Source organism: Olea europaea, chromosome 14, assembly GCF_002742605.1.
Source record: "Olea europaea var. sylvestris chromosome 14, O_europaea_v1, whole genome shotgun sequence".
Classification (NCBI taxonomy): domain Eukaryota; kingdom Viridiplantae; phylum Streptophyta; class Magnoliopsida; order Lamiales; family Oleaceae; genus Olea; species Olea europaea.
In genome coordinates this window covers 8,165,217-8,186,804 of record NC_036250.1, presented here as the reverse complement: position 1 = coordinate 8,186,804, position 21,588 = coordinate 8,165,217, and the positions used below count along the sequence as shown (strand labels likewise).

General features: G+C 34.4%; 2 protein-coding genes across 3 annotated transcripts; one reads left to right on the top strand and one right to left on the bottom strand.

Annotated features, from left to right (window-relative positions):
• Nucleotides 1-3,793: 3,793 nt before the first annotated feature.
• On the bottom strand, nt 3,794-6,176 carry LOC111409025 (F-box protein At1g47056-like). Its single transcript, XM_023038920.1, has one exon. It carries the CDS (start codon nt 6,039-6,041, stop codon nt 4,452-4,454), a length of 1,590 nt encoding a protein of 529 aa, XP_022894688.1. The 5' UTR covers nt 6,042-6,176; the 3' UTR covers nt 3,794-4,451.
• Nucleotides 6,177-9,273: 3,097 nt separating this feature from the next.
• Nucleotides 9,274-17,221, top strand: LOC111409024 (protein DCL homolog, chloroplastic-like). 2 transcript variants are annotated; one of them, XM_023038918.1, is made up of 3 exons: nt 9,274-9,616; nt 15,671-15,785; nt 16,797-17,221. In XM_023038918.1, the coding sequence occupies exons 1-3, from the start codon at nt 9,315-9,317 to the stop codon at nt 16,965-16,967; spliced, it is 588 nt and encodes a 195-aa protein (XP_022894686.1). In that variant the 5' UTR covers nt 9,274-9,314; the 3' UTR covers nt 16,968-17,221. The 2 variants fall into 2 exon arrangements, with proteins under 2 accessions (XP_022894686.1, XP_022894687.1); XM_023038919.1 differs by having other exon boundaries at nt 16,726-16,855.
• The last annotated feature ends 4,367 nt before the right edge of the window (nt 17,222-21,588 follow it).

Genomic DNA, 21,588 nt, shown 5'->3' with positions numbered 1-21,588 from the left:
GTTACCCTCCAGCAGGTACTATATAGTTTTCTCAATTACATGTTGCTAAAAAAATGCACACTTAGTACTAAGATTTTTCAATAGAATTCTGCCTTGATGCACACTTGTATGATTGAATTTGTAATGACTAATCCTGCAGGGCAGTCAAGTGGAACCTACCCACCACCATCTACTGATTACTATCAACAGGCACCACCCCCAAGCGGAGTCTATCCACATCCCTGATCAAAAACCTGATCATCATTGCATGAGAATTTGAATCGAACTTCAAGTTAAATGTTTGTTGCTTAAGCGGTTGAAAGTATTACAGTAATGTATTATGTTCTCCTGAGATTAATAAAATGAATTTATAAATTTTATATGTATTTTTCAGTAAATGTTTTAAATTAGTTACATTACATGTTTTGTTCATAATTTTGTAATTGAACTCCATAGCTCGTTGAAACTCAAAGTACCATCTTTTTGAGTCGGAATTCCTTTTTAGTTGCTAATTCTTTCCAGGGTTTCGTCTGTTTGGAGCAATTGTGAGGAATAGCTATTCTAGAACAATCATTTACTTTGCTTCATTCTCCATTCCACGCCCCCACCCCCTCGAGAGACACATAGAGAGAGAGAGAGATTTTGAGGAAGACTTGCATCTTAAAGAAAGGAAATCAGGTGCTGATAAATTGGATTCCTCCGGATGCCCATGATAACTTGTCTCTTGACGAAGAAACTTGATCTTTGGGCTAACTTAGCCAAATAATGGTGCATAATCTCATTTTTGCTATGAAGTTCCTTGGATATTATCAAGTTGAAACACTTACAGAAATTTTGAGAATGTCGCAGATTTTAAACCGGTCTTTCTAACACCTTTGCCATTCTTTAGATGGGAGCATCAACTGTCATTTTCCAATTCTCTTGCGGCAACCATTCACTTCCATTTTTGTTGCATTGCTTTATTCATACTTTTCTCTCTCGCAACACAGCTGGAGGAAGGAGAAAATTTTGGCTTTTGGATGCATTGGCAGCGGCTACACATCCTACGTTTAACATCTATCAAAATTTCCAAGGAACCACTGCACTTCATCTATGACAATCTTGAAAAACATTTCACAATTGATTTACAACATCAATTGAAGTTTTAAATCTATTGGAATTTTAAAGTTCTCTTTCTGAAAAGAATAAAAAGATGTAGAACTTATTGTCCTGAGGTGATGTTGAATAATAGAGAGAGAGAGAGTGAGGTGAAGACAAGGAGAGTCTTAGACCCTGAGGAGAGAGATTTCGATTTCAATTTCAATATTAATAAGATGAATGACGGAATGAGGATACTAAAAATGGATGTGTGGTCATACTAGATTAATATAAGAAATGATATCATACATCAACAACGATCCAACGATCAAAATTGTGGATACAATTACTCCGGGTATTTCTGAACATAAAAAGGAAGACGTTACAATGATCCAAACAAGTGAAGGAATATGAATCAAAACATTACAAATTGGGCTAATCTAGTATACGAAGTGCCAAACTATTGATCAATTTCAAAATCCTCCTATGGGATAGGAAAATTAATATGTCCATAGTAGTACATAACCATACTGCTGAAAATCGCAGCATCAAGGACCTTAAAATCCTCCAAGATAACCCTCAAGATTGGACGGATTTAAATTGCCAATCGATGAAGGTCATAATCAAATATCAAGAGCAATAACCATATCAATGCCAGACTGAAAATCCCAAGCAAGCTGGTTGGAGGATATGCTGGAAACAAGCCTCATATGCTTGCATGGTAAGTGTATGGATTGTGCCTGAACATATAATAGATAAAAAAGGCAAGAATTCAAAATAAAACTGTTGGGGGTAATTTTTTGAATTTTGGCCAAATCAAGTGTACTGCCAAGACATGGTAGTGTTTGTAAAAAGAAAGGGGGAAAAAAAGTGTTGTACCATTGCAAGGTCGGCTGGAAGATTCAAAATTTTCAATTGGGGGGTGAGAGGAATTAGAAAACTAGAAATCTGCCAACAAGAACGAAGCTGAAGCAAATCTGACCAAACTCACCTGATTCAGTGATTCTCAAACAAGGTCGAAACAGTCAAGGAAACTGGATGAAAAAAGCACAAAAGCTGTTGGTCAGGTTTCAAGGAGTTAAGCTGGATTTGAACTTCGACCGAGGCCAGGAAAATATTCAAACAAAGAGTGAAGAAATCTGCCAACAAACTAGAACTGTGACAAACTGATCAATACCCTGAATTCAACTAAATTTTAACATATTCGATACAGCAGTCTAAAATCGAACAACATTAAAGAGATGTACAAAGAAATTGAGCGAACTTGCATCAATCTGCTGGGCAGGTTTTAATACCAAGCAGGCTACTAGTGAACAAGAAACAACTTTGAGTGGCCAGTAGCTTCACCTTTACGAACAAAAAACTTTGGACAGGCTGGCTGCTGACCAGGTTCCAAACCTTCAACTAGGTTTTAAATCTTGAAAGATACCCAAACAAGCACCCTGCTGGCCGGAAGAACATCTGCTAATAAACTGACCTGGATCTTTAAGAACATAATTTCCAGACATTAATGGACTGAACTGGCTTGAACAGCACCAATTTCTGAAATTTTTTGCCAATATGGGCAAATAAAATACTGCTTAAAAACGGTCAACATTGCTGCATTACTGCTGCCACCGTTTTAATTTACCATCTGGGACAGCACATAACTGGCCGAACTTACCTTCAAGGAAAATCAACTTTGCCAAGAAGCTGGACTCAGCCATTAAAGCTTCAAACACAAAAGAAACTGGATGCATAAACCTACACTTCGAAATTTTCACCAACTTCAAGACTACAAGAAGCTCGAAAACTTCATAGCTTACCTTTTGAATTTGGACAGGACTTAAGTGCTGCCTGGCCTTCAGACAAGCCACTGGCACAAAAGATTGAGATCTTACCTGGCATTAAAACAAGCAGGCTGCTGGTGAGGTGGCTGCCTGGAGTTTAATGAAGCAGGTAGCTTTTAAAGAATCAAAACAAGCAGCTGGCCAACAGGCCTTGAACCTGCCTCTAGTTTTTGAACAGACTGGTCTATAATGCTTCAAGAAAATTGATCTTTGAAGCTAACACTTGAATTTGGACAGATTTTAACAAAATCTACAATATTATATTCGAAATTACCAAGGAGTAAAGGTGAAATCGAACAAGAATCTATGAGCTCACAAATGCACAAGGAAAACTCTAGTGAGAGTTTGAGCTTCTCTCTCTAACCTCTACATTGTGACGGGGAAATGATGATATAGATGGTTGAGACTTTGAGGCTCTCTTTCATCAAAGTGATGTGTCTCAGCATAAGATAGTAGAAGGAATGGTCGGCCAAGTCTATTATAGCTTCTTGTGGTTTCTAAAGATTTAGTTTCTTTGGCATGTATAGTAAATGTAGTAATGAACCATTTATATTTATGACCAAACTCTTTTATACACCACTCGTTTATCTATTTATAATTTAACCATTTATAAACACATCCCAAACATTCTTTAAAATAACATCCTGCAAAATTAGTTTAGTAGCTAAAGATCAGTCAGTTCTTGTAATACAAGCCTAATAATCAAACACCTAGTAGTTGACCATAAAAGAAAAATTGCTTCCAAAACAAATGTGTGACATCTAGCTATCCTTCTCATTACCATATGGTACAACAGTCAAACTGGCAGCTTAAATTGAACTCCAGAGGCCAAATAACAACTACTTTATCATCTCATATATCCACTCAGTTTAATTCCTCTGTTAGCAATTCATTTAGTGAGCAGAAAAACAAGGTCACACAACTGAATTATATTGTATAAGGCTATCCTTGTACAAAGAAAATAGGCAACAACTTTCATACAAAGATCACTGGTGAAAGATTTGATCTGCACAACACATATAATTTCATTCCACAATGATTTACAACTTCATTACACGATCATATATGAAAAGATTGGTATTAAGAAAATGTAGTGCAGAAAACTGATTCATTTTGTTCTGATGATCAACATTCTGAAAGAAATAGAAACATAAAGGGTTGACATCCAACTATTTGACATATCATTGCATCATTGACGCCGTGACATGTTTCCGCAACCAAACTTAGGACAAGAATAAAGCCTGTGACAGCAAGTCGTAAACTGGATGCTTTAAAACATGTTAGTCAGTTAAGGATAATACACAAGTCTAGGTATAAAGAGAGTGTTGGCCATGTCCTCCTTCCTATTCAAACTAAGGAAGCAAACACAGTAGTTCCCAACTATCACGTAAAGAGGCATCCCTTCATACAAATCAGACATACAAGCACACGAGTGGAACTCTGACAATTCCCAATAATGGAGATTCCAGAATAGCATTCAACAGCACACAGAAATAAATATACTGAACTCCAGTGGAGAATAATGTGAATAGACCAACCATGGAACTTGCCCATCGCAAATCCGTCTCAACTCCTTTCCAAATTATTATGGCAACTGCCACCAAAACTTGACCATCGCCTCAGTGTGGAAGCCACCAAGCTCCTCCCTCTTAAAAGCCCTAGCCTCGCCTTAAAAGACATTGGTCTCCAGCTACAGCTTGAAGCAGTATTAATACCCCTATTTTGGCCATCTGTTTGTGGAATTTCAATACCACTAGCTTCTTGGTCACTAGCACTGGCATCCTGTATTTCTGGCTCTGGGGCATCCAAATTCACAGCAAGAGAGCCTCTACTTGCTCTCAACCAATCCGCTCCCTCAGAAGTCACTCCCATACATTTCTTAAACTTCACTTTCACCAAATTGGGACACCCACCAGCCAAAGCTTCCATGCCATGGTCCGATACTGGACAACTCTTTATGCACAGCTTCTTCAATGCAATACACTTTGAAGCTATGCAAGATATCTCTGCATCCCCAATGGTATCACTCCCGCACAGTGCTAATCTTTCCAAGTTCTGACAATGTATAGCCAACTTCTCTAAACTCAACCTCGTGGGATTCACACCAATCAGAACCAGCTCTTGCAAACTAGGACAATGAGTTGCAACGGCAATTAATCCATCATCACTTATTCTATTTGTTTTCCATCCATCAATATGCAGTTTCCTTATCAGATTGCATTTTTCCGCAACAGCCATAAGTCCAGCATTAGTACTAGCAGGGAGTTTCACTAAATGCAATATTTCAAGATTCACACAACTCGAAATGGCTGAGAGCCCGAGATCACTTACTTGAAGCTTTTCCAGATGAAGCTCCACAAGCCCAGTAATCCGATGTGCTATCACTAGCAACAAACTGTCCCAATCAGCAGAACATCTGAACAGCTTCAAACACCTCAAGTTATTCGACCCAATAATCAAAGGCCCGAAACACTGCCCATTGTAAAGATCTTTCAAACAAAGAACTTTCAAACCAGCAGCCTTTCCCGGTCCGATGGGCTCGACCCCAACACCATCCGCGACACCAGACAATCGCTTCACCGACAATTCTTCCAGGGACTCACAATTATTCAGCAAGGCATTCATGCCTTTGGCCCCGAAACTGCAAGATCCACACGAGAATTTGCGCAAACTATTACAGTTTCTGGCAAAAGCGGCCATTCCATCATCAGTTATGGCTCGACAGGCACGGAGCTTCAACCTGGTGAGATTCCTACACTTCAAAGAAATCAGAATCAATGCATCGTCGCCTATGCTGACTGATTTACGGTCGCACTTCAGCGCGAGCTTAGTGACAGAGTCGAAGCGCGAGAATAATTTTGGGATAACGGATGTATGCTCAGACTTAGCATTCAACGACAGGCGGTATCGGCTCTGGCCATCGATTCTTAGCCACCGACGGCACACCAGGGCCGACTGATTCCGGTCCCCGGAGGATAACGACTGGAAAATGCAGGCCAGACATTCGTCTGGCAGGTTCAACGTGTAGTCATTCCCACTGATGGCGTCATCCGTGTCAGAAGTGAAGTCACCTGGTTTATCAGAATCTGCCGGCAATGGAGGGATCACGGCGGGATTGACTGATCTGGGTCTGGATCTGGAAGATGATTGGCCCATCCACTGTGGTTGTAGGATTAAGGGTCTGCGGCCGAGGTCGAAGTCCTTCTCTCGGGTAGTTTCGTATACTGTGCTTCCTATATTGATTATTTTCTTGACTCAAAACGGATGTGAAATTGGAATTGATTCGGATTCTGGAAAAAGGGGCGTGTTTGTTAGATGATTGTTTATATTTTCTTCGTAAAGATGTCCTGAAACTTACAGGGTATATTGCAATTGATCCCGAAACCTTGATTTTTAGCATTCAAATCTAAAATCTTACATTTGTTTGAGCTTAAGGTCCTTTTCATGACGAAAATGTCAGTCTGACATAAAAGATTAATGTTGAGTAGATACAAATAAACTAAAAAGAAAAGAAATAAAAAAACAACAACAATAATAAATAAATAACCAAAAACGAAAAACAATTCCTCTTCCTTTTCTTTCTCTTTCTTTCCTCGTCACATGCACTTAACCCAGCTACCTAAACGTCCACCATGCACAATTGACACACCAACATCCATGTCAACATATTTTAATTTGCAAAAAATTTTACACATTTCAACAATCATTCACTATTTTGACTCTTCATTCTATTCTTTAAGTTATGTTTATTCATTTTCCCTAATCCTTCATTTTATATAATATTTTTATATGTCAACGATAAATCAATTCAATCATGATTTGAATAATTTAAAAAGTAGAGTACTGAAATATGAACTTATTAAATGCAAGTCAAAACATAGACTAAGATTTGACTTTTTAAATTTGGAACGTGTCTCAAAACTTATTTTTAAGTATTGATTCTCTAAAATAGATAGCATATTGTGTATAGAGTCTCTTGACTCTGGGGAGACACTTTGAAGAGTGGAGATTGAGTGCGTCTAAACCTATGTCGTTTTTGTGAAAATCAACTAGAGGTATTCTTTCCTTGAGTCCAACTGAGTGATTTTATCAAACACTCGGATAACCAACGAAATAAATATGTATGGTTCAAATTCATATCTAATGAACAACAAATGTGTTAGCATTCTTGAAGTAATTTAATTTTGAAAAACACACATAATAATCTAAAAGGATAGCCACCCTTTTTTGTTGCTGAAGAAATTATGAAAATATAAAGAAAAATAAAGTCTCAATTCTACTGATAAATTTTCATAGAACTTTTTTAGGAATCAAAACACATTTTTGATAATGAAAGCACCTAGAATGCACAAGTATTTTTAATCCGAAGGAGAACTTGTTGATCGTTTTGATAAGATGAATTCCAATATTTTTTCAAAGTTTGCTTCATCGGATTCTTGGTTTCTTCAAACATATTTCAAGTTGTTGAATTTCTTATTTTGATATTTATTTGACTTCAAGGGTAAACTCATCTTTTTTATGAGATCTTAACATGGTCAATTTTTATCCGGAAGGTTGAGGACAACATTGTAATGTTATAACGATTGGGGTAGGTATGCTACTATGCTCAAAGTTTGGGGACCATTGGCACAAAGTTAATTTAGTGGTCACCGAAGTTTATTCAAAACTTCAAGTCGGCCATTAAAGTTTTTTCCCGACCCATTTATTTACTAAAGTTTATAATAATTTCATCGATGGTTACTCGATTAACAAAAGAAATATATATAATTTGACGAGACATTTATTTTAAGCATTAAGTGTCATTAATCTATATTAAATTATAAGTACAAGAGGCTAATACTGGCAAGCCATTTTATTTGATGTCGAATTCATTTCTAATATATAACAATTCGACGTTTGAATGAAACTGTTATATCATACGTACTGTCTATTTTGAGAAGACATCTACCATATTACCTTTCACAATTTTTTGTCGCGTCCAATATATTTGAAATGGTTTAAATTTATCCTAAAATTTAGCTAAAAATCACATTTAATTTCTCAATAGAAAAATGAGATAATTTTTTTGGATCGTGGATTTTCAAATACTATACAATCAATCGAAGGGATTGATCAAATTCAAAAAAAAAAAAAAAAAAAAAAAAAAAAAAAAAAAAAAAATCCAAAAATTTCGCCTTATGAGATATTTAAACTTTGAGAATATATTTGTTCTCTTACCCCTCACGACTTTTTTTAGCATCCACTAAGATTTAAATACAAGAACTCTGTGACTCATAAGGCAAAGTTTTGAGTTCAAATCACAGTAGATGTACACAGAAAATCGTGAGGATTAATAGAGTAAATGTCCTCTCAAATCGAACAAACAGTATATACGCTATAACAACTTCGACATAGATGTCAAGTTCGTAACATATTGATCTCAATTACAATTGAAATTCTAATTGAGTTTGATTAGGAGCGTCTAGTACCTATTTTTGTTTTTCGAGAGATCTTGACTTCGTCCCCTTCCCTCATTTATGTGCTGTTTTGGGAGCGATTTTTTCTCGTAAAAAATTGATTTTTTGATCATTATTTCATTATTCCAGCCGTCATATTTGACTTCTTCTCTTATAGGTGGATCCCACTTTTCTCCTAACGGTCAAAAAATCATTTCTCAAAATTACTCCCAAACAGGCTCTTATATTGCTCACTCTGTTTTAGTCAAACAAACACAATGATTGTTTGATTAAAAATACAAACAATGAAAAATTCTTTCTAAACGAGTAAAACACATGTAGAGTGAATTTGATTACTAATATTTTCCATAAAATATGTCATTTTTCTCCTAAATTCCTACCTTCATGATGTTTGATTAATATTTTTTTCATGGAAAATTTTATTCATTTTTGATCATATGACCTTTTTTTTTAAACAAGGAAAATATTTTTTTAGGGAGAGAAACTTTTTATTTTCTAGGTAATTCTCTCTTCTCTCTCTCTCATCCACTCACTAATAAAAAAATGGACAAGTACAATATTTTTCAGATTAAAATTTAAATTAATCAAATACATTTAACTGACAATTTTCATACAAATAAATTATAAGCAATTTAATTGTCTAGAATTTGTTTTTCTATAAGTTCCATGCTTGCAATTAAATGCACACATAAATACTACCCGTGTGTGTATCAATTGAATTAATGGCATTTGGTCCACTTATTTGATGCCATACGTCAATTTATACACTAAACTTATTAATCGGTGACCAATGATGAAATGCATTATCAATTTCCGTGACTAAATGTGTAAGAAAAAAGTTCAATGATGAACTTGAAATTTTGTACAAACTTTTGTGACCATTGATGAAATTAACTCTTCGCAATGGTACCGCGGATCGTATGCACCAAACACGTTGAGTTCCACTCAACGTTTGCACTATACACTGAAAGGAATGGCTGCTCCTCTCATCGGAGCTCCACCGCTTTTACGCTTTCACCAGCCTCATTTTCAAGTCGCCACTCGTTTACTAACTCATCGGTCCAGGTGCTGCGCCATCGATTTAACTCGACCAGACAAGGCTTCCTCCTCTGCTTACCAAACAGCAGCAGCAGCAGCACTAAGCGCTAAAGACCCACCCAAGTACCTGAGACGGGACGACCCGGAGTTCGGAAAATGGAAACAGAAAGAAGCGGAAATACTCAAAGACATCGAGCCAATTATTTATCTAACCAAAGAAATCCTACACTCAAATAGGTGCTTTCTCTCATCCATTCAAGTTAATCCTATCTTGAACTTCAATAAATTATGTTTAGATATTTTCTTCATCGTCATTTTTTTGCAATTGCTCTTAGTTGCAAGGTTTTTTGAGATAAAAAAGATGTGGTTTTGATGCGATAATTGAATGTCCAAAGAAGGGATATACAATGTTAAATTGAATACTTAAAACAGTTTCTGATAATATATTATTAAGTTACAAAATCACGTCCTTATCTAAACATCCAGTGATAGTATGTATAATTTAGGCTGCTGTCTTGTTCCAGTGAGTAGTTTTACCATGGTTATGACAATTATTTGTGTACCTTATTGATTAAAGGCTAGCACCTATTATAGTTTATGGAAAGTCCAATATTTGGCTGGAAAAGGTAATTTTCTAAAGATGTTTTCTTGTCAAAGTGAAAAAAAATAAAATTCAGCTTTTAATACTTTTTCAGTGAAAGAGCTTCTTTAGACCTCAAATATCCAATATAATGTATGGAAGCTATCTTCTTCAATTCACTATCTCCTTCCATTACATCCTACTCCTTCTGTCACCATTGTGGTGACCCTCAGCCACCATTAAACCTCTGCCATCTTCCCCACCCATCGCTCCCTATCCTGCTCTCATTTCCTTTCCACTTCCCGTTCCTTGCCCTCCTTTGCGTGTACCTCTCCTACAGCTTTACCGAAAATTAAAAAACTGATTGACTACGATTTTTTAATTTCTAAAAATTCCAAATCATGGTCATAGCACTTTGATGTTATAAACCCAAAAAAGGAGAAAAAGGACAAAGATTAACTTGAAATCAAAATAAAAGGTTGGAAGTGAAGAATAGAAACATGTCTAAGAATAGAAATGAAAAATAAGGAAGTGAAGAAATAAGTTTGAGGTTGTAAATGAAAAAAATGACTAGTCAACTTTATCGAGTTGATAGTTATTCGCCAATTTGACTTACAATGATCATCAACTTGGTGAGTTATTTATTTGTTCCTAATGAAGTCCTTCACAAACACGTTATGCAACTAGCTTAGCATCTCCCTTCGGCCTTTATTGTTTCAAAAATTGGCAGAGCCAGTGGCTCCATTTAATTATTGAGATCTTCCTTCTATATTTGAGAACTCCCTTCTATATTGAAACACTGCAAATTCCCCTCTCTCTCCCTCTTTCTTTCTCGCACGCACAATGGACACATTCCATGCTATGAGTATTATATTGATGATGAATTTATTTATTCCCATTTATATATTGTGGTACCTCAAAAATCAAATTTTGTTGTATAACCATAGGCAATGTAGTTTTCTTTGTTTTTTAAAGTTTATATAGCAATTAATGGTAGCTAAGTTATATTTTATTTTTATATATTAAAGTCTTCATTGTTTAAAAAACCCCACTGAAACCCGTATTAAGGCCTGTCTTGGAGTAAGGCGTGCAAAAAGTGCCTCAAAGAGTTGATTGTAAGGTGGTTTTTGGAGACATACGCCTTATTTGTGTAAGTCATTCACCTCACAGCACTGCTTCAAGGCTTGTAGCTCGCAAAATATAAAAATTCTGATATACCATTTTGAGAATAGTCCAATACCCTCTAAGTTATTAAAAAATGTGACCCACTTTGAGAATAATCCATTGCCCCCACCAACTAAAATAACAATTTTTATAGATTTTTCTTTTGTTTTTTTTCCACTTATTCAATTATGACTTTTGAAGATTTTTTATGATGCATTATGAGCTTATTTGGCATTTCAATATTTTCTCACATTTTCTTAATTTATGTTTTAAGATTATACGTAAAAACGTCTCGAGGCTTATGCCTTGCCTCATGAGGGAAAAATATCTCAATACCTGGTTACACCTTTTTAAACATTGACAATCTTTACTACAAAATAATAAGGTAGCTATCAATTGACGTGTTTGTGTCTTTTATTTCTTACTTTATTTTGAAAGTTGTAGTAGGTAATGATTCTTCCTGTTGTTGGCAGCAACTTTTGCTGATACCATGATAAAGTAATTTCTTTACCATGAATATTGTGAATGATCTACAATTTGCAATCAATTGGGGATCATTGGATAAGACGGTTTTGCTGTGTATTATAAGAATGGTATTTTTCATTATACATTGTCTAAAAGTATGAAAATTCATTTTATTGAAAAAATTGCAAGATTTTTATCAATTTTTTTAATTAATTTGTCTCAATTTTTTATTTTCAGTCCAAATATACCCCACTGAAGTATATTTTATGGCTCCCCACTGGTTTGAAAATGATACAAAGTAGCTCCTGAAGGAGTGTGATGGGCTTATTCATAGTGCTTTCAAGCTCTTTTAAAAGTGAGTTACTTTCATATTGTGTTTAAGCGTCTGCATGCTAAGAAGTTTACTGACGAGTTCTTACGTGTTTGAGTTACGAGGGTATTTTTAAATATTAACTAAGGTGTGGTCATTCTGAATAAAAATTGTAATCTCTTGAACTTTGTCCTTAAACAAGTTCCTCTATTTTTATCTCTTCGTGCCGATTGTACTACATACTAGAAGAAGAATAACTAAAGAAGCTTTTTTCCCCAATAAATTAAGTGTTGTCTGGAATAATTATTTTTGCACTTTATTCAGTTCATTGGTAAATCTACATTTTTTTTTTTACAGAAAGATTTAAAGCAAGTAGATATTTAGCAACTACTTTATGATATAGTCTGTGGCTCTAACTCTCTAATTCTCACTCGAAAACTAGGCTATGTAAGACATGCTAACACTCCCCTCAGCTACTGTCCTGGAGTCACTAGGAACACTCCTCACAAAGGGCTAGAAAAACAAACCCAGTGTATCCTTGGCATACGTTTTCCAATATCATGATGAAGTCCTTGGAATGTGAAGTTTAGTTTCATCACAGTTTGCAATGTGAAGTTTAGTTTCATCTAATAAATGACACATCTTAATTTTACCCAGGCAATGAGGGAAATGCTAACACTAATAGCCAATTACATTTTTTGGTCTACCCCCTTTGGACTTGTTTAGTCGAGACATCCTACTTTGCACTATGTACTACATATATAGACAATTTTTTTAGAAGATCCAAAAGGATTTTATTACCAAGGCCTAAGTAATATTGTGCATGGTGATTACGCCCAAAGTATAACGCGACAGTTGTAGTATAGTTTTGGAGTGTTGTATCCACAAGGAGATGGGAAAATAGTTCAAAGGTTCAAAAGTTAGGGTTTTTCGTTATGAATTTGTATGAAAATAATGTACCAATTTGAAATGTGTTTTAAATATCAAAATGTAAGATAGCGGAGCACCAGAAGTCCTTCAATTGGTTCGGCCTAATCAATGTAAGTCATTTATGTGTTTTGCCCAATTAAAGATTTCTCATTCATAATGCGTTGATTGGAAGATATGAAATACAAAATCCCTTTGATCCGACAATAGTTCTTCCAACACTATACACATCATTTTAATCTATTGAAATTAAATAAAAAAAAATCATATACAATATGTATAAAATTGTAAAGGATTACACCAATAGGTAAACGAAATTAACATTCAATGAATAGTTTAATTCTTCGATAGAAAGAACGTGATTATTTCTATGAAGAACTTTGTGTAAGGAATTTATCAGTTTGAATGAAATGTAACTATCAATGATTGAAGTAACGAAATTTGATTCAATGTGTGAAATAATGAAGCGCATGAATTCCCTCGATTGGTTCGGATTAATCAATGTGAATCAATCATTCAAATCACTTTGAGAAACGACAATATACCTCAAGTATAATGCAATAATCAAATCACCAATAAAATTGTATGAAATTGAAATACAACAAATAGTTAATTTCACAATAGACAAAACATGATTGAATCTATGAGAAATATAGTAAAAGTTAAACAAATCTCACAACAATGCTTGAAGTTGAGACCTAAATCAATTGAATTTCACTTATAACTCTAGAATTTAGATTTCAATACAAGATATTCTCACTTTAATTCATTGGAATTAGATTCAAAATCAATTACATACATCAAGCATATAATATTAGCGAATCACATCAATGGGATGATTGAAATCGAAATTCAATACATACTTCAATTATTCGATGGAAAGAACATGATTAAATCCATGAAAATCTAATACATATTAAACCAATTTCAAAACATATTCAATAAATAGGAAATCATAAACCTAGAATTGTTTAGCAATGAAGACATTGACATCACCGGCACCAATCGAGTTCATCCCTTGCTTTACCAAAGTTTTATCAGCCTTCCATGGAGTTTCTTGGTCAAAGATGAGAGAGAGAAATTGATAGGAGATGAAGAATGACGTTTTGGCTCGAGATTAGGGCTTAAAATGCATGTCAAACAACTTTCCATAATTGTCCGCGTCAAAGTAGGAATCTGAGATTTCACCCTCGAAAAATACCCATGCGACCGCATGGTTATAAGCCATGTGACCACATAGTTCAACCAAAATGGTCCCAAAAGTTCTTGGAAGGCAGCCTTCGACTGCATGGTTGTTTCCATTTCCTCCATTGGACATCTTCCAGTATTTTGACCATAACTTTCTCTCCTGATGTCCAATTAAGGTGATTCAAGTTGTGTTGGAAAGCTAACACAAAGGGTACAACTTTTCTTCAAAAATCATCTTCCAATTCGATCATCTTCCATGTCAAAAGGGATCCTAATACGAGGCTAAAAATTGGTGCTTAACTTTTTCGATTGGGAATTGATTTGTGAAGATGTTATGATCATATTTCACTTCTTTTGACTTCAAATTACACTCAATTGACTCCCAACTTTCTTGAATCATCATTCCATCGCCCGTCTAATTATGGATTATTTGCAACTTGGTTCCTGAACTTTCACTTTTTTCCACTTTGGCCCCTTTTCACAAATTTTTCAAATTTCACCTTTTCCATCAAATTGCGACCTATGAGTGTATTTTGACATCAAATAGTTATACGAATGCAACAATTAAGAGGGGAAAATATCATAGTTTACACTCTTATCACATGGATAAATTAGAAACGTAGAGTACCTTGTGTGAGGGAGTATCGACTTTGGAGAAGGAAAGATTAGAAATTATGAGGTGAATTTTCATATATAAAATGATATACTAGTAATTTATGTTCGATTTTTCCCTCGTTGAATGAATAAAGATAGACAAACCGATAAAAAAGAAATAACTGAGTAAGATCAAAGACAAAAGATTTAAATAGTACAATATACCTACATCTATGACACAGCTTGAAGTAAATCTGTACTATAATAAAAAGGGGGTATATGAAAGTATATTTTTGGCAATTCCACAATAAATCTCGCCTTTGGTAGGGATCATCGTCATATCTGATCCATTTTCCATCAGTGTGGATGCTCTCAAAGTGTAATAGTTTCTGTTTAAACACATATCATGTCTCCTGTATCACCTAGCATCAATATGTTTGATAGAGAGGGTCCTTTTGTCGAGGAAAAAAAAATCTGAAATGATCGATTGACCATCACCATACAAGGATGTGCTGTTACACAATTGTGATAACACCCTCATTTTCCATTTTAACTTGTCCAAAATCACTTCATCTAAATGGGATGTAAAGAAATCCATATGCAACTTATGGTGGAAGGAGGAATTTGAGTTGATTCTATTGCTTAAGAATTTATTATTGAAGCCTCAGAAAGGTTGTAATAATCGCATGGAGTATATCTTGTTCGAGGGAGATAGTCACTTAAAGGATTAAAGCTGATTACTTGACTGGAGGATAGCCTAGAGGCACCTGTGTGGTTGCGCATCACATGAGATTAAAAGGAAAATTCGATAGCGGGACAAGTATCTTTGAAACACAAAGAACCTTAACTTCTGCTTGAGAAGGACAAATAAAGAATAAAAATGCTTCTCATCTGTAAAAGGTTTGCCATTCAAATCATGCTTGTCCTTGCACATTTTACCTGCACGGTAGAATTAGGCATTTTTACTTGCTGTGGACTTCGTGTCTTTTATTATATTTATTCCCTGCATATATATATATTTCATTTTAAAAGCGTCTTAAAAAGAACGTCCTTTTTATGCCAGATATATAGATGGAGAACGTCTTTCAGCAGAGGACGAGAAAGTTGTGGTAGATAAGCTTCTTGCTCATCATCCTCATTCTGAAGATAAGATTGGATGTGGACTAGATTCAATTATGGTTAGTTACTTCGTGTTTAATGGACTTCTCTGCTGATTTGGTCGACCTGATATCATTCACATAATTTTTTCCCAATCACTGTTAGCACAACATTTATAATATTTTCACCAGAAAAAATAGGGAGATCATAGTTGGCTTAAAAATGCTTACATACAGATCCATAATATGGTGCAAAACATATTGCACTCCTCAGCCAATCAAATTAAGTTTTAAAGTAATTCATGTCTCAAGTATTGGTCACTAGAAATGTAATGTGAATTAAATGGTCTGCTTCTCTATTAGCCTTGATGATGCAGCCCTGCATTGTAACCTAACCGTGTGAATGACTAGAATTACAAGTTAGAATTTTTTTTAGACGATAGTATTGGATTTTGATAGTTCCCAGTGTTTAGTATCCAAACTTGGTGTACTTTGGATGAGTTGGGCTTACAAAACATTCATTTGTGTAATACTTAAAATGGTTCTTTCAAAATATTGCCACATGGCCATTAACCAATGATTATTTGTAGATGCCACAGTGAATATAATTTTACTCACTTAGGATCGACCTTCAATAATATATCAAAGATATATCAGTTCTGAATACCATCAAGACAGACAACTAGCTATAGAATAATAGAAGAAAGATTGTAGGTAGGCTGGTTGGCTTTAGTTGTTGAGCTCTGGCAATGACTTTGACTTTGAGGCCTCATTCTATTTATATTCATGTAACTATTAATTTCCCTTCCCTCCTACTAATAAAAAGTCGCAGATAATTTATGATAAATAAGGCTGTCTTGTTTGCTTTTTGTTGTTGGAGGTGTGTGTTCCTACGTCAGACAGATCTTTGTCTTTGGGAATGTAGAGACAGTAATTCAGCGGACTGATTCCATGGATTCTTCTGATTGATTTTCGTGAATGCTAACTGTTTATTTGACATGATGACACATAAATGTGGCAGTTAATATTAATATTGGATCTACTTTAAAGTCTATGGACTAAGAGGCTCTTCAATTTCTCACTTGCGTAAAGGTCGATCGACATCCCCAGTTCAGACATTCGAGGTGCCTTTTTGTTGTGAGAACTGATGGTGGATGGATAGACTTTTCCTACCAGAAGTGCATTCGAGCATACATCCGAGTTAAGTACCCTTCTCATGCAGAAAGATTTATAAAAGAACATTTTAAACGCGGTAGTGGCTGACTTTTCTGAGATTGTTACTCTCAATGTTAACATTGAAGTTTGGCCACGAATTTTACATCACCAGAGCATCTTGATCGATATTATATGATATTAAAGATGGATATGATTCATGTTTATACCAATTCAGTGGCCCACATCTTTCACCGTGACACCATTTTTCAACGTAGTAGATATTAGTTGACTAGCAGCATTTCATATTTATTTTGAGACAAAGAAATGAGTGAATTACAATCTGCTTCTTGAGTTCTCTTTTATGCCTGTTGTATTGTTGACAAGAAGTTCATTGCATGAGTTTTCCTCCCTCATTTTTGAGGCATGATACTTTGTGCAGAAGTTACATAATGTACAGGTGATCTGTTGTAATGTAATTTAAACAAAAAGTTGATATTAGTGCAAACGATGACTTGAATAGAGGTGTGAATAGGCAGTGGCCCAATTTTTTGTGGGATGTATTACCCTGATAAGTCTCGAAAATTCTAGATTGCCAGTCTGATCATGATTTTCCTACCCACTCCCGTGAATTAGGCTTCTGGAAAGTTTCAAAATGATGCTTAATATTTGAGTGATTCCTACTTGAAAAGGTCAATTCATTATTTGAGATTAACCTACACAATTACTGCGTAGTTTCATTTACATCAATCAACTTTATATGGTAAAATGTTAACTCGTACCAATTGTTAACTTGCTGTAAATTCATGCAATGATTTGAAGAAAAATTCACATTGTGATGATGATCTAATGTCTTGCTCACTTGTGGAGTTTTTTTGAAAGGCAAAGAAAAGTGATTGTGACTATATGAATGGGATGTTTGTGACCATATGTATGGCCTTTTAGCCCTTGTATGACACCTATTATTAGGTAAATTAAAGAGTTTTGAATAGTATTTGTTGGAGAATGTGTGGTAAAAAGTAAAAGAAACTTTATTGGTTTATAGGTAGAATATTTTATTGTATGACTGTGTGGTGGAGAATCATATTGTAACAAGTAATTAGAAATTTTAGAAGTTGTTAAACACACCCTTAATTTGATTGTTCCATAGCACGAGTCACATCAGAATCAAACAACAGAATTGACAAAGAGCCAATCTTTGTGTGTTTACCAGCTGGAACTTTTTATGGATTTTGGGTTGGCTCATCAAGTCATCAAACTAATTCCAGTCCATCATCAAGAAAATGTTAGTGGAAATGTACATTGTGAATGTATTCCACATTTATTGATTTCTGGATGTAAAATAAATGATGATACTCAAAATTATCAAAGAGACTTCTCTTACTGGATTCAACATGAAATGGATGGTTCTAAACTCCTAAAGTATGATTTTATACATGCCAACGCCAATGGATTAGTTGTTGGAGGCAAGAAATATTTCTTTAGCCAATGCAAGTTTTCACGGGTGAAACTAAATGCCCAACTTCTCATGTATAACTTCTTTTCTTTTAAGGTTACTCCTTCCTAAATGAAACTTTGGTATTTTGTGTGATCAGAACTGATTTCCTATCCATAGTGATTGGAGAATGTGGTAACACCACACGTCACATCATCGATTAGTGTTATCACGTCATTGGTGGACAACATATCTTCTGTTTACTAAATTCTGTTTGTGTGATTATGAATGTCATTACAATAACGAAGCATTAATCTAATCAAGTGTAAAAAAGAACGGTCAATTCCTAGCTGTCATGATTACAGGTTTTTAAGCTTGTTAATGCTTTTGACTAGTTAAAATGAACATTAGCATGAGCAGTAATAATGAACACTTTGTTAAATTATGGGACAGACATTATCATTTAATCTAGAGACTAGAATCGATTATATGGGCCCGACCGGAAATTAAAGGTTTTGGCTGCTCACAGCTGGACAAATATCAACCAGCGGGATTCAAGTAATTCTTGGTTTTTTAGTTGATTTAATTTGTCAAAATATCTGGACAGAAATGTTAGATGTACACAAATGTTTAGCAATTTCTTTGACAGAGATTAGCAGCTGGTAAGATTTATTGGATGTTTGGGACAAAAAGAAAGTTAAACCAGTACAGCTTTGTCATCTTGAGCCCGTTTGGGAGTGATTTTTTGTCATTATTTCACTATTCTAGTCGTCATTTTGACTTCTTCTCCCACAAGTAGTCCCCACTTTTTTTTTAACACTCAAAAAATCAATTTTTAAAATCCCCACCGAACAAGCTTTTATCACCGGTAATGCTTTGTGCATCTTTTATCTATGAAAGGAGCTTAATTCAGCTGACTACCGTAGACTGACTGATGTTTGATAGAAAATGGACTTGCTGATTTCNTTTAAAGCAAGCAAAGCAAGACAAAGAAAAAGAAAGAAAGCAACTTATCATCGCTCGTTCTCTCTCTTGCAATACAACTTGCACAATTTTACGCCTCTATGGCTATGTTTTTTTTTGGTAAATACGGTAATTTTTACCTTTTGTTGTTTTATTTACCTGCTTGCACTATTGGACTATTCCTCAAGACATATGTATCAGTTTATGAATCACTCAACTTTGTATTAATGTCGTTTATGGTCACTCAATTTGATTTTATTTTACTTTGGCCACCTAATTTGATAATATTTCATCATGACCATCCAATTTTCATATAATACTTCACTATGGTCACCCAACTTCTTTTTACCCTTTTTATTTATTTTAAAAAGGTAAAATGGTAACTGTGCATTATATATAAAATAAATTTTTAAAAAACAAAAAATAAAAAAATTTAAATTTATTTAAAAAATTTTACTTAAAAAAGTAAAATAATTTTTGTTTGTCTTTTCAAATTTTATTTTATATATAATGCAAAATTATCGTTTTACCCCTTCTAAAATGAGTGAAAATTGTGAAAAGAAATTGAATGGCCATGGTGAAATAAAATTAAATTACATAGTTACGGTGAAACTAAATATGAAGTTGGGCGACTATGATAAAATAAAATTAAATTGAGTGATCATGAGCCCCCGTTTGGCTCTCATTTTGAGAAATAAAAATGGGTGAAATAGTATCTTTTTGAAAAATGAATGGTTGAAAAGGAAAGAAATTTTTTTGATTTATGTATAATATTATTTTATCGAAGATTGTGTGATTAAAAATAAAAGAGAAAAAAATAAAATATAATGAAATGAAAATTAATGGGGGCCAAATAGAGCTAAATACAAAGTTGGTTGGCAAGGATGGATTTAACCTGTTTATGAATGCCCACTCTTTTTCCTCTTGCCTGTTTGAAGTCTGCTGTAAACTTTTTTCGTACAAAGAATGGAGCAGCAAAATCTTTTGAATTCCAATATCACTGTCTCAATTTTTCTCATTGGGAACTGAATCCTCACAAAATTTGCCACTTTTTTGGGAATTTTTATTTTTATTTTTCTACGTGATTAAAGAGAGAGAAAGTTATAAGAAACTTGAATTTATTATTATTATTATTTTTTAAGACCGTATAGTTAAATTTAAAAAGAATTTGTCTAATAGTACATAATAGGATGTATCGAATGGTATACACTTCACTTACATGGATGTGGGATCCATGTGAAAGAAAAAATATTTTATTCGAGTGGGTCTCTCTCCCATGTGAGTGGAGTGTACACCATTAGGTACACCCCGATGTATCACTAGCAAAATCGATTTAAAAATGAATGTTGAAGAGAAGTAACTCTCGCGTAATCAGATCAAAATTTTTGTAAATGAATTTAAAGTTATTTTTATTTATTTATAAATATTTTTCTAACATGTCAATACAATGTTTGATCTTCTACATAATGACTATGTAATACTGTATAAATAAAAATCGTAAAATGAAGGCTTCTTAAATGACACTAGGTTAACAATTTAAAAGACATGTTTTTAGTTTAATGTTATTTAATGCTTGTTTGATCCACGTTAATTTTTTTATGATTTGTTATAGGGCAATTTTCAATTACATTCACACAATAAAATATTTAATTTTACGTGTATATCAAAATTTTCTTTCTTACTTTTTAACCATACATTTTTTATAAAAATTATTATTCAAAACTATTTTTCTACAATAATGGCCGTTATACAGGCTCTTAACATGGTGTGGAGGTACATTATCAAATAATGTGTATCAATTAAGTCCCTCTTCGATATTTTAAATTTACGTGTAAAATTATTTTATTAAAATATATGATTAAAAATTTTGAAAAAAAAAATTGAAATTTAAAATATGAAGATCAAACAAGGTTTGAATCATCCAATTTCAATAAAAATTTGTTATTTATACACGGGTGTTTACACGACCTTCACAAGGGCCCTTGCGCCCAATAAAAAAAATACATGAACCCTCTCTCTTGTAAGGGGAGCGGAAACGTTTGTGTACATATAGTACGACCCATTCCAATTACATCTTTATATTACACCTACAAATTACCCTCTAGGGCATAGTCTAGTAGTGCTAAGGATAGGAGTGATGTTATCTCACGTCTTGATGGCAGTCGCAGTGTGGGGGTTCGATTCCTGAAATATGGAATTAGACTCATTATAGGCGCAGTATACAGATAACTCTTGTTCCCTGACCTACTGGGGCATATCCAGCGATTTACCTTCCTCACAAAGCTCTGGAGGCGGGAAGGTGAGAGTCCTCAATGTTGGGATTCAACTTTTATA